The sequence below is a fragment of the Zonotrichia leucophrys genome, chromosome 1 (genome assembly GCF_028769735.1).
Source record: "Zonotrichia leucophrys gambelii isolate GWCS_2022_RI chromosome 1, RI_Zleu_2.0, whole genome shotgun sequence".
NCBI lineage: Eukaryota > Metazoa > Chordata > Aves > Passeriformes > Passerellidae > Zonotrichia > Zonotrichia leucophrys.
In genome coordinates, this window is record NC_088169.1 from 6,462,801 (window position 1) to 6,476,779 (window position 13,979).

At 41.7% G+C, this 13,979-nt stretch overlaps 1 protein-coding gene across 1 annotated transcript in view; it reads left to right on the forward strand.

Annotated features, from left to right (window-relative positions):
* The first annotated feature begins 1,362 nt into the window (after positions 1 to 1,362).
* TRAPPC10 (trafficking protein particle complex subunit 10) overlaps positions 1,363 to 13,979 on the forward strand; it is a 38,220-nt gene continuing 25,603 nt past the window's right edge. The window contains exons 1-4 of the mRNA XM_064706178.1: positions 1,363 to 1,557; positions 10,706 to 10,787; positions 11,481 to 11,616; positions 12,646 to 12,842. Of these exons, the coding sequence (XP_064562248.1) occupies positions 1,479 to 1,557; positions 10,706 to 10,787; positions 11,481 to 11,616; positions 12,646 to 12,842 (494 nt within the window). The 5' untranslated portion in view covers positions 1,363 to 1,478. The remainder of the gene's footprint in view (positions 1,558 to 10,705; positions 10,788 to 11,480; positions 11,617 to 12,645; positions 12,843 to 13,979) is intronic.

Below are 13,979 nucleotides of genomic sequence, written 5' to 3' on the forward strand. Positions count from 1 at the left end.
GTAGACTACTTTCAATATGTTCTTCTAGATCTTACTCACTTTTATTTGAGACAGTAAGTGCAAACCCTCTAAGTTTAGGATTCTTTATTCTGAAGAAACTGCAGATGACCCAGGTGAACAGCAGATTTTTTTAAAAGAAAGGAATAGCATCTCAGTCTAAAGTAAAACAAGGTCAATTTTATGGCTCTAATACCACTAATTAGACCCAAAAGAAGCGTAATGGGGTGTTATTATCTCTATGCATTTAAAACTCTACATTATAAACCATTAAACTTCAAGGGCCATATTCACTTATATATTTGAAGTCAGTGGAAAATATGATCCCTAATGCATTTACTCCCACTGAACTAGCCAGGAACAGCCATGGGAATGACACATCAGGCAGCTGCCCACGAAGTCCTCCAAAGCCTCACAGAAGTCCTGCAACAAATTTAAATAAATTTCATTTTAACAAACAGCATCTCTTTTATGAGGAGAACCTGTGGGAGCAGGGCCTGTTTAGTCTAGAGAAGGCTGAGATCTCATCCATACATATAAATATCTCCCAGGAGGATGCCAAGAGGGTGGCGCCAGACTCCTCAGTGGTGTCCAGCGGCAGGACAAGGAGCAGTAAGGCATAAAAAACTAAAAACAAGGGCATAAACTAAAACACGAGAAGTTTCACCCCTGCACAAGGAGGAACTTTCCATGGAGGTGGCAGAGCTCTGGAACAGCTGCCCAGGGAGGGTGTGCAGTCTCCCTGTGTGGAGAGACCCATCTATTCCTGTGTCACCTGCTCTGGGTGACCTTGCCTGGGCAGGTGGATGGACTGAGTGAAATCCAGCGGTCACTGAGCGATCTCAGGAGGTCACTGAGCGATCTCCAGCGGTCACTCCAACCCCGACCCTTCCGTGACTCCCGCCGGCTGTCACCGTTTAGGGCGGCCCGGGGGCTCTGCCCTTCAGGCGCCTCGGGCCGTCCCTCAGGGGCAGGAGGATGGACTGAGCGATCTTGGGAGGTCCCTGAGTGATCTCGGGAGGTCACTGAGCGATGTCCAGCGGTCACTCCAACTCCGACCATTCCCTGACTCCCGCCGGCAGTCTCCGCTCAGGGGTTCTGCCCCTCAGGGGCAGCCCCGCCCCGGCTCCCCGCGGCTGCCGAGGGCCGCAGGCCGGGACCCCGCTCCCCGTCCCCGCTTCCCCTCCATTCCCCGCCGCATTCCCCTTTTTCCGGGTTCCCCGGCGGCGGCGGCGCTCCCCGGAAGCGGTAATGCCTGCCCGGTGATCCAGGAAGCGGATGAGCCTCTCCCGCCCGCCTTCCCCTCCGGAGCGGCGCTGCGGGGACGCGGGGAAGGGGGTGGGGGGAGGCGGGGGGGGGGGGCGGCAGCGGCGGCACCACCCCCGCTCCGGCCCGGCCTGTCCGTCCCGTCCCAGCCCCCCGGCCGTGTTTCCATGGCGCCGGGCGGGCGGGGGAGCCGGGGCTGACGACCCCGCCCGCTCATGGACCCCGCCGAGGAGGAGGAGGGCAGGGAGAAGCCCCCCGTGATCTACACCATGGAGAACAAGCCCATCGTGACCTGTGAGTGTCCCTGCTGGCGGGGCTGGCGGTCCGGCCGGGGCTCCCGGCGGGCCCGGGAGTGGCAGGAGCCGGTGCCTGGTTCTGGGGGGCTCCCGCAGCTCCGGGTGGGGACAGGGCGCCTGCAGAAGGGATCTGATGGCGGGGTTTGCCTCTTCATTGCCCCCCCCCCCCCCTTTCTGATGGCAGTGGGCAAACTTGGGGTTGTTTCTGTAGTAAATAACAAGGCGAATGTGGTACTCAGAGGTGTTTAGGGGAAGAGGGTGAAATGTGAGAATAAATGGTGAACCCCAAACTTCCTGGCAGCGAGCTTTGTGTGGCTTTGCTGGTGCTAAGAGAAGTTGCGAGGAGGCATCCTCTGTGGCGATCCCACTGATGCCTGCCCGCTGACATTACACTTTAATCTTAAACTGCTTTGGTTCCATCCCTGAGAGGGCTTAGTTAACCAGAACGGGATCCCTGCTTCCAGCTGTGAATTAGTTCTTTCAGGTATCAGAGACAGGCAGGTGGTCCTGATGTAAAACGTAATCCCTTCTGTTCTTACAGGTATAGAGAGGTGCACTCAGTTCACTTAAAACAAGCACCTAGGCTGGGCTGGGCCTTAGGAAGCTTTTCTTTAACAGGAGAGGGGTCAAGCACTGGAAGAGGCTCCTTAGAGAGGTGTCTCAGTCTGTCCCAAGTCTGTCAGTGTCTGAGAGATATTTGGACAGTGCTCTTAACATGCTGTAACTTTTGGTCAGCCCTGAAGTGGTCGTATAGTTGGACCAGATGATCCTGGCAGGTTCCTATCAACCGGAATAGTCTTTTTTATTCTAACTATATCCATAATATTTATAAAAAGGTAAAGGGAATGAGATCAGCATAGAGAATTCTGCTTTTTCTTTTTTAACAAAAGGTAGCCAGCGGCTGGTCTTAGTCAGAAGTATCTCTACTGATGATGTAACAAAATACATATTTGCACTTTATCACTAGAACACTGGGAATGCTTTATGTGCCTGTGAATTAGAAACTTGTTTCACAGTTGTGTTGTCTTATTATGGAGCAAGCATTTATTGGTTTAGACCTTAGACCTTACTTAGAAAAAGTATCCAACTGTAACCTTGTAGCTGTATAATTGTGGAACTCTGTGGGTATATATTTTGTCCAGACTCTTTTGTAAATTTGCTTTTTTTTCTTTTCTGTCTTAAACTTTTTTCCTTTTTTTGAATGCAGTTCATAAGCTGAAGTGAACAGGATCTGTACTGAATCTTCTCTACTCACCTGTTTCAAGAATTTTGAAATCCATTTCACTTCAGATTTAAAGTCAGAAAAAATATGCATATCAGAAACATCTGGAAGTTATAGTTTGGTGGTGTTTATGCTACTGTACAGGCTGTAGAGACTTGCTTTTCAGATTTTCTGGCTATATGTGTATTCAGCATTGGAGAGTCTCCATGTGTTGGGCAGTGGGACTTGCTGGTGCAGGTCAGTCTTCCCTGTTCCTGTATGATTTAAGTAATATTTTAGTCTGTTGAAGTACACAAAGTTTTACCTCAGGGTAAAACCTTGGGGTTTTTATTAGGGTGCTGAAAACAACTCTGGTCTCTTTGTACAACAGAATTTTCAAACTTCCAAACTTGAAATTTAACCAGATTTCAATCAAGCCCAGTTGTCTGATATTGAAAACAGTATTAATTTTGTGTGGTGAGTGAGCATACATTATGGTTGTATAATGTTTTGTTCTTATCCCCATCCCGTATGGTAGCAGCAGACTTACAAATGAGATAGGAGGTGAGCATTTTGTGTCACTTGTGTGCCTCACTCCTGGACTGAGGAAATCATTTCTATTGCCCTGGACAAGCACAACAGGAGTATCTTTACTGGTATGGACTGGAGGGGCTTGGTCTGAGACAGCCTAATTCAGGAGTTCAGGTTAATTCAGCAGAATTGCTCAGAGATTACCTCTCTGTTGAATGTAGTAAGGGTGACTTGCTACATTTTAAACCAAAACTTTTGATTTCGATGGGGAATGCATTTTACTGTAACTGCATTTTACTAATGCTTTAGTTTCTCTTCTTCTCTGTTCAGAGGAGAGGAGTGCTTGGAGACTCTAATATTTCAAATAAGTGCATTCACCAATAATGACTTACTTGAAGGGAAGCTCCTCTAAGCATTTTATTGCTAAAGATTTACAGAGAGGTGAGGCTTGGCCTTTCAGGGAAGGGATTGACTAGGTGTGGGTTTGTTACAAAACACATTAAAAGCCATGGTATTAGAAACAGCTCAACAAACACAGTTTATCTTTGTCTGTGGTTCCACTTTCAGGCAGTTGGAGTTTTACTGGGATCAGTGTCCCACCCAGTGTGTTTTTATTGTGTCCCACCCAGGGGGGGCACGTGGGGTCAAAACGGACCTGTGAGAGGATGGCTGGGTTCTGATTTGGGAAGTAAGAGGTTAAATGAGGGTGCTTTTCAGAACAGAAGTATTTCCTTCTGCTACAAGATTCAGATTAATCTCTGCCAGGTAAACTTTTGCATCATGAAATAACTCCTGTTAACTCTTAGGGTTTGTTCTTAATGAGAGAGAACTGAAGAGGGAGTTTTGTTCCTAGTGAAACTTCTTTTCAACACTCTGCATACCAGAGTTGTTTTGTAAACTAATGTTTTTACCTGCTTGAAATAAATTTGACAGTGCTCTGAAAGGAATGCTTCTTTGGTAAAGAATGCTTTCAAACCTCTGAGTTAGTCTGTATTTTAACAGTAGTTATTTGCTATATTGGCACAACCCTTAATTCAGCACTCTGTCTACAGGCTTTGGCCTATGGGAAAAAGTGGCAGGTTCCACTGTCTTGGACATCTGATGCCAGTTGCAAATGCAGTTTTTGTCAGCATTTCTTTCATGTTAGTGCTGTAATTTGATTATTTTGCCCTCAGAAGCTGTCTGTAAGTGAATTAGCCTTGTTTTCATTGTGTTTGCATCACTGGAAACACCTGTAGTTTTAACAGAGAGTTTTTAGGTTCATAGAATTTGGCAATGCATGACCAGCTTCTGGAGATCCTTTCTCTAGGCATGCAGACAACTTTATTTTCCAAGTGTAGGAAAAGTAGTGTATTCACAGAAAGCTGCTGTTCCTTTATGTGTTTTCCCTTTTCTCAGTATGGCAGCACCCCTGAGTGTTAAATCACTCTTGTCAGGTAGGACTGAGTGCCATGATGACTCAGTTCCAAATTAATTTGAGCCATATTTTTTACACTGTCAGTCTTACTAGATTGCAAAGCCCCTGGGGAGTTTCTCTGTCCAGCTGTGGTTCTGCTCTCTCTGGCAGGTTACTTTGTAAACTCTCAACTCATTTGTAGCAGTTTATCTGCATTGCTGCCAGACCTGGGAAGCTTACAAAGTGTTTTGAGTCATTTTACAGCTTTCTCACTGCTGTAGAAGGATTATTTTTAGCTTCATTAATTTTTTTTTGGTTTTTTTTGCAGAGGCAGGTTGAGTGTTTGCATCAAACATCTTGAACTTGAGTAGTGTCCGTAAAATGTTGACTTTACAAAATCTCTAAGCCAGTGCAGCTTGCTTTCCTAGGAAACCCAAACAATGTTGTTTCTCTCTCAGGAATCCAATTTGAAACTTTGAGAAAGTCTTTGGAGCTTCAGTATAATGTTGTTGCACATATATATATCAGCCAAAGAACTCATCCTTAGGTAGCTGATTTGCACTTAAATTATTAGCTCTATCCATATGAAGAGGAGGCTGGAGCCTTAGGACAATTCTGCAAAATGAAGTAATTATTAAGCTTTTCAGAGCTTTCCTAACAAGCTGTTCTTTTGTAATTATCTTCATGCAGTTGTGGAATATTCCTTTATCAGCTCATAGTGTCTGTTTATATTGTCTTCTCTCTGTTTATATTGTGTGTTTGCATGTTTGCTCTCACTGTCAATAACCTGTTTTAGCACAATGAACTTTATATATAAATCTTTGGAGAGAATGGTGTGCATCCTTTTTATCTGGTCCATGTTCAGAATGTGCTGTGACACAGCAAGAGAAAAACCATCAGCAAATGCTTTGTAGGCCCAAGAAGAGAAAATGTTTGCAATTCTCTACAGCAGGAACAGAAAGATCAATAAAAGTAAGGGGTGGGGAGGGAAAGGGAAGAATTTGCATCTTTTTGTGGTGAAAATAAATACTTGCAGTTAAGAATACTGTCCTGGGACTAGAGGAGCTTGATTCAAAAGTTCTTCTGTTACTAGTAGATAGATGTAATAAAAAATGTGGCAGCAAGAAATGAGATGTAGCCCAAGTGATTAAAGTGATTTGCTGCTAGAGACTATTTAACAACTATATCCTATAAATTCATTTCCCTGTTCTCAACCAGAACTCCTGCCTGCATTATAAGTCAGCACTGTTGTGTAGCTGATACATTATTCTGTGCTTAAATATTTGATTACATTTGTCATGACAAGTGGCATCTACTTGTTAGTTCTAACCTGTTTTACAGATTCAGAAGTGCAGAAGTGGAGTTTTGCTAAAAGGATTTTCTTCTAGTGAATCAGCTATGGTTTTTATATAGCAATTTAGCTGCATTGTGTCTTAGTTTTTAGACCTCTTTTGAGTATGAATTTGAGTTAGGAGAGAGGAGGACCTTTAAAAGATGTAAATATAAAAATCTCACCAAAACTTCAGGTAGATCCACTTCTTACAGTCTATTGATTTAAGAAAAAAGATTCATAGTAGAACTTTTTACTAGTGGAAAAGTAAATGGGGTCAGAAAGGTTAGCTGTGAGTGATACTTGGAGATAAAACCCAAACAAAACTACACCAAAGTGTAGTCTTGGCTCTGTTTTCTTTTCAAGGTATTCAAAGCCTTTTATCTCAGTTGACTGGGCTTGTCATTGGTATCAAAGGAAAATATTTGTCTTCTTTAGTCATCTGACCTCAGGAGTTTTTGTTTTAAACTGCCTGTGTAGTTAGTGGGTTAGGATGATTTCCTCTAGAGGAAAAAAAAAAATCACTGTGGTATATTTAGATACTATAGTGACAGAACCTCTTAGCATCTAAGAACTTTGGAAAGTGTTAGGAAAAATATATTATTGGGGATTTTGGTGGTTTTAAGCAATCATGAACCTAATAAATGTCAATATTTTATGGTTCTTTGGTGTTAGCTGCTGCAAAGAGTGCATGTCCCCCTTGATTAGGTGGTCATTCTGGTTTTCACTGTTCCTGTACAAATTTAGAGTAGAACAAGTGTCCTAGATAGGAAAGGGGAAAGGGAGAAAGGTTGCACTGATTTGATCTACCAAAATGTCAGGAAGAAAGACAAGGAGGAAAGAATCACAGAATTGTTTGGATTGGAAAAGACTTCAAAGGTTGTCCTGTTCCAAACCCCTGCCATGAGCAGGGACACTTTCCACTGTCCCAGGTGCTCCAAGGCCCATCCAGCCTGACCCTGGGCACTTCCCAGGGATGGGGCAGGACAGCTTCTCTGGGCACCCTGTGCCAGGGCCTGCCCACCCTCACATGGAAGAATTTCATCCTGATGACTAAATCTACCCTCTTTCAGTTTACAGCCACTGCCCCTTGTTGTGTCGCTGCAGGCCCTGGTACAAAGTCCCTCTGCAGCGCTCTTGGAGGCCCTTTAGGCACTGGAAGGGGCTCTAAGGTCTCTTCTCCAGGCTGAACAAGCCCCTCTCTCAGCCCCTCTGCATAGCAGAGGTGCCCCAGCACTCTGGGCATCTTTGTGTCCCTCTTCTGGTCCCACTCCAGCTGGTTTCTGTCACTCTCATGTTGGGGACCCCAGGGCTGGAGGCAGCTCTGCAGGTGGGGCAGAATCCCCCCTCCCCTGCTGCCCACGGTGCTTTGGATGCAGCCCAGGACACTTTGGGCTTTCTGGGCTGTCAGTGCACCTGGCCTGGCCGTGTTGAGCTCCTTCTGAACCAACACCCCCAGTTCCTTCTCAGGGCTGCTCTGGATCCATTCTCCACCCACAGCAGTGAAGTGTTTAGATAAGTGCCAAAGGCCCTGCCCTTTGAACTTTGTCATGTAGAGAGAAAGGAAACAGGTGCTTTACATTACTGCTTTCAGTTGTTGTGTGTCACCACTTCATGTGCAGGAGCAGCCTGTACTAGCTGTGGTATCACTGAAAGTCTCTGTGTTTTTTCTGTGTTTGTGGGGTGTCTGTTGACATCCAGGTGGGGAGCAGATTAATTCAGACATACATGGTTTAAAAGCTGAGGTAGGTGTTCCAGGAGGTTCTCAGACTCTAATCTTACTCCCTAGTTATCATCTCTAGGGGATATTTGGTCTTATTTGCCTGTAGGTTCTGAAAGATGAAAACCCTTCTCCAGAAGGCTTCTTGATTTTAATTATGATAGGATTCCACAATTACTTTTCCTTCCTATATATGCACATCCTTCCTTTTCCCTTTCAGTTGTATCTGATAATCATTTACACTCTGGCCCCATTACTGACAACCATAGAATGGTTTGGCTTGGGTTTTAGTGTTGAGACCAGTCCACTGAAATGAATTTGCTGTGATATGGTTGAATCATCATCTTTTAAATTTTTTTGTTTCTTTTTCCAAAACACCTCAAACAAAGCAACCTCCTTACCAACTCGCAAAAAATGACAAAAAGTCCTACAACAAAATATTTGCAGCAATTCTCAGACTTTTGTTCAGGCTCTTTGGGGTTTGCTCTAAGTTTGAATTCCAGGGTTACTTGGGGTTTTGGAATGTTTCATTCTAAATTCATAGAACTCAGTCAGATACAAGCAAAAATTCCTGTAGTGGTGTTGTTTGTATTTTCTCCTTTATTTCTTCTTTATTTTCCATCTTATTTTTCCCCTTTTTTATATATTTTGGAAAGTAGATCATAGATACAGAGGCATCAGAGGCATATATATTTATATAGAGCAGAGAATGAGACTTCTGGAATGCTTGAGGTCTCTTGAGCTGTAGGAATCCTGCTCAGCACCACTCCAGAAATAGTGATCTTTTGGGACTTTCTGTTCTGGTATTTGTGCAGGTTGTGCTCCTGTGTCCCTCCCTGCAGCCCAGTAGCACCAGTTCACAATGTATTGTGCATCTGACAGCCCTCACAACTCCTTGCTGCACTTACTGGTGTCAGTGCTGCTCCTGTGTCAGTGCTGTGCTGGTGTTGCCTGCTGATAACTTCATTGTGGTGTTCTTGGCTTGATCAGCTCAAACATGCTGCTTACAGTAGATACAGGGTCCAGTTGGGCAGAACATGAAATGTTGCAGCCCTTTGGGTGCTGGAAATGCGTGGTAGCAGCTTTGGTCTGTGTTCAAAGACAGCCAATGTATTTCACATTGAAGGTCTCTTCTCACTTTTCTGCTAATCCTAGAGGGCTGTGTTGCCTTGATCATAAAACACATTCTTCTGTATATTTGATATACCCTCAAAACCAATGCAGGAGGAAAAGCTGCCTGGTTTTTAAATGAATATACCTGTTTTAAGCTGATAATGTGATGTGTCTGCCTGAATAGCAGGGTGCTTACACATTATCCTTTAGTTCCTCTGTATTCAGTAGCAGTCCTTTTTACTTAAGGTGTTGAATTCTGGAATATTTTTTGTGGCATACATTGAATTTTTAGGTGCAGTGTAGAAAAATTACTTTGTTATACTCCAGAGATAAAATATGTGGCTTGTTCTTTCCAGCAGATTTGGAGCTCTCAGACTCTCATTTTGATGTGGTCACGGTGCTGCTGCTCAGTCACTAAGCCATGTTTCACTCTCTGTGGGCAGTAATGAGTTGCAAATCAATAGGCTGTTCTCAGCTTGGCTCACAGAGGTGTAGCTGGGTATAAAACAGCATTAACACTATCACTAACACTTGTTTCAGTATTCATTCAGGCCATTTGCTTGTGGTCTTAAATAGCATGTGGTATGGTACACTTAATTCAGATGGCATGAAGGTGAAGGTTCAAGAATAAGGTACTTTTCTCGAGAAGCAGGGCTTAAGTACTGATTGTTTTTGTTCTGTTTTTAGCTATTTTATGAAATTGCATTGTTGAATAATAGCTAATGTGATCAGGCATGAGAAGAGCTGTTTTTGTTTGTTTTTGCACTTAATCAGCTTCTTAAACTTTAATTTTTAATATACTTTATTGTGTGGTGATAGAATTGTGGTAATCAAAGTATTATATGCGAGAATAATAATATATGTGAGAAAACTGGGGAAAGGAGGGAGGACTAGAAAAGGATTTCTAAAATGAACTAAAGAATGCTAAAGGAAAGTGGAGGCAATGCGTGGCTTTGTGCCTGGATGTGAGATTGGGGGTTGAAGGGAGAGAAAAGGATGTCAGGCACTTCTGCAGCTTCCAGTTCCACAGGAAGGTGAGAGGATCTTCCTGTTCTGGTGTGCAGAAAGATTGTGAAAAGGAAAACCACCAGGAAATAGCAGAATTGCCTATAAGGCTGTTAAAATCTTAATTAATGTCTTGCCCTTGTCGTACTCTCCCTGAACCTAAGAGAATTTAAGAATTCTTGTTGAAAGGTTACTGGTAATACATTTTTTTCATGTGGTAAATGCTGCATTTTGTTCTGACTTGTATCTAAGTACTCCTGCAGTGGTGTTGTATTTACTGGAGCTGTTTGGGAACTGTGTTAACAGACCTGGTGTTTCTGCAGAACAGCTTGGTAGTCAGGGAGGTGTTTTGTAGTGACAACAGTCCCAGAAAATGAGGAGAGAGGAATCATATCCAGTAAAACACAGAACATGTGCTAAACCACGTTTTCTCAGCGTAGGCCCAGCTACAGAATGATGGGAACCACTCTATTCAGTCCTCTGGTTTGGGGAGTCTAAATTCTGGAATATTTTTAAATATACTTTTTTTTTATTTTAAACCAATGACTCCAGCTAAGGAGCTGTTTGTTTTGTTTTTGGAGTTGGACCAGCTTTATGATACTCTCTTTGGTATATGGATTATGTAGCTCTGTGGAAAATCACAATAAGAAGTTTTTAACAGTGTCTACTTAAAAGTGTTATATTAGGTCTTAAGAGTGACTTAAAAAACACAATTCAATGCTGGACTCCAGTTTCCACATAACAGACAAAATTAAATGTTCTTAGTAACACCAGACCATGAGTAGAATAGCATATTAATATACATTCTGTAATTTGTACATGCTAATATATTAATGCCTTTCATTTTCAGGTGCTGGAGATCAGAATTTATTTACTTCCTTGTATCCTACACTTTCTCAGCAGCTTCCTAGAGAACCCATGGAATGGAGGAGGTAAACTTGAATTTTATTCAGTGATTCTGTTTCAGTGTCTGGTTTTGACCTGGGTAAATGTGTATTTGTTGTGTTCTGAGGAGCTCTTACCATAAATTGAGTTGAACAGAGCAACTGCCTTGAAGAAATTGGAGAAATTAGATAATCAAAGTGAATGTTGTGCACTTGAGGATGATCTTTTCAACCCTTCAACGTTGCCTAAAGAAAAATGATAGTAATGCTGTGTTTCTCTTCCTGATTTTGTGGTTTGTGGGTTTGTCTTGGTGTGCTTTGATGTACTTGGGCTGCAGTGTTCTATGTGTGGTATGCTTTCTCCTCAGTGAGAATATAGGTAGAGCTCACATGGAATTAGATGTATTTCCCTTCAGAAATACATTTAATATATTTGAATGTTTTGTGATTGGAAAATAAAAGGGGGGAGTTCTCTTATTTGGTATTTTCTACTCTTCCTAGAGATACAAAAAATCTTTTACTGAAAGAAAGCTGAAGATTTTCTAGCTGCTGTTCTTCAAAAAGGAGAACAGCATTTTATCTCATTTCAAGCAACACCAAATTTTAGTTGACTTTATACCAACTGCAGTGAGTGTAGTTTGTGGGTTTCCAGTGCCAGAGTATTTCAGTTTATTTCTCTTCCCCACCACACATGTTCATTTTTCTGTTCTGTCCACTAATTTCAGTTTTTCAACCCTGTAGGTCTTACGGCCGTGCTCCCAAGATGATTCACCTGGAATCCAACTTTGTTCAGTTTAAAGAGGAGCTACTACCCAAAGAGGGGAATAAAGCCCTTTTGACTTTTCCCTTCCTTCATATTTATTGGACAGAATGTTGTGTAAGTACTCAGAAAAACTCAAATTTAAAAATGAAATTGTTCATATAAGCATGAAAAGCAAATGAAAATAACAGCACAAGCAGAAAGTGCAAACAGTTAAGTCTGGGTTGCATAAGGATGCATACCTGATATATTGCTGGAAACAAAACTTAGCTTGAGCACTTCTTGCCATAAGCAGTATCTGTTTGTAATGTTACTTGACACTAAGAGGACAGGCATTTGAATAACCTGTTTTCAGTACTTTGTCACAAAGCCCCAGGATCTTACAGTGACACTGCAGTGGCACAGTCCACTTTCTTTGTAACGCAGAAATGTGGCCAGGGTAGTTCAGTTATGATCTGTTGGTGTACTGAAATCTAAATATACAATTTTTTTCTTTAGTTTCATCTTCTGTGTCTGTTAGGTACTGGTGGATGTCAGTAATTTAACTGGGCACGATTTGGAATGTCTTAATCCTGTTTATGTCCAGTTCACTGCCTTTTGGTTTGCCTCTGTTGTGAATTAATTATCCACTTGAAGGACATAGTTGACATCTGATCTGTGACCAGTCAAAAAAAATCCAGAACAGTGTTAAGAATTATCTGTATTTGTCTCAGTAATACCAACCCAGAAGCAAAATAAGCTTTTAAACAGGTTGAGATTCGAGCAGTGCAGAAGGGGGAAATATCACACTTCTGTTACTATGTGAGAATAAAACAGTTCAGCTTTGTCATTTCAAGCATGTTTTTATTGTAAAGCTCCAGAAGGTGTAAAACAAAGAGCTTAAATGATGTTTAAAAATCTTAATTTCAGTCATCTAAAGAATGATAATGTACCAACTACTATATTGAAATACTGGAAATGAATTAAATTAAAAGACTAGAATTTTACTATGCTTTACCTAATTTGATTTTTTTTCAGTAAGTGAACTTACTGTCACTAATTCCATTTGAGATGTCTTTCTGTTTGCCTTCTTTTGGAACAAAACTTGCCTTTTGAAATTGTGCAGAATGTCTGTTTGATTTGATGATTCACCACTTCTCATCCCAGGACACGGAAGTGTACAAAACCACAGTCAAGGATGACATCACCAAGTGGCAGAACGTTCTCAAGGCTCACAGCTCAGTGGACTGGCTGATTGTGGTGGTTGAGAGTGATGCCAAGAAAAAGAACAAAACCAATATCCTTCCCCGAACCTCTATAGTAGATAAAATAAGGAATGACTTCTGTAACAAGCAAAGTGACAGGTGAGCATTCTTGGGCTTGTAAATATTTTCACCTTTTGAGCAGTGTGCTGATTTATAAACTCAGCTCCATATACAAGACATTTCTTGCTCATTTAAAGGCTTCCCTTGATGTCCAGCATTCACACTGGTGGCTCTGTAAGATTTGTGCTTTGAAGGAGGCTGGCACACAGAATAAAGGGAGAAATTTTATTTTCAGTTTTCCTGGGTTTGTGGCAGCTTTGAAATGTGTGTCAAAGAGATTTCAAGTATCTCCTCCTGGCTCAGAGAGGTTTAAGAGGAACAGTGTGATGTTAATCAGCTTTTAGACCTTCAGGGTTTTTTGTTTGCTTAGGTGCTTGCAAATCTTACCAGAGTTGCAGGTAGTGGGAGTGAGGTGAGTAGGGAATATGATAGGGCTGAGTTTTGTACTTTCTGCTATTCACTTAATCACCTTTCCACTCTGAGATAATTGACATAAGCCCAGTTTCTTCAGATGTTTTTATTCTAAGGAAACAGTAATGAATGTATGAAACTGTTCTTGCTTTCATTAAAGCCAACAAAATAGAGTTTTGTTATCAGAAATAGTGTTTTACTTGGATGAGAGATTTTCCTGTCTTTAGAGATATCATTAGTTTTTTGGATGTTAATAAATTGTGATAGAAAAACTGAGGAAGGAAGATGCTCTGAAAAATTAGATTTGTTTGTAAATTAATAGGATCTGTTTATTTTCTGAGAAAAACAGAGGAAGTTTTAGCACATAGGATTGAGATATTTCAAGAATCTATTATGGATGATTATTTCAAATGAGTTAAGAAAGGCTGACTATATGTGAAACTGATAGATCCTGATTTGTATTTTGTAGACTCTTTACCAGGAGTAGCTATATTTGCTGTTCTGCTGATTTGTATTGCTAGGCAGACTTTTCTTTTCTAGGTTAGCTACAGCATTACTTATATTTAAGTAGTTAGAATAATGTATCCATTATTTGCTTCAAAAAAACCAAAAAAAGCTTTAGAGTGCTTATTCTAGGTAAAACATTTAGCTCTTCTCATAAACTGTGACAAAGTTTTTTTAAAAGCTACCAAGCTCCAACCAGAAAAAAAACAACCCAAAACCCCAACACAGCTGCCTCCAAACAAACAAACATAACCCTTATCT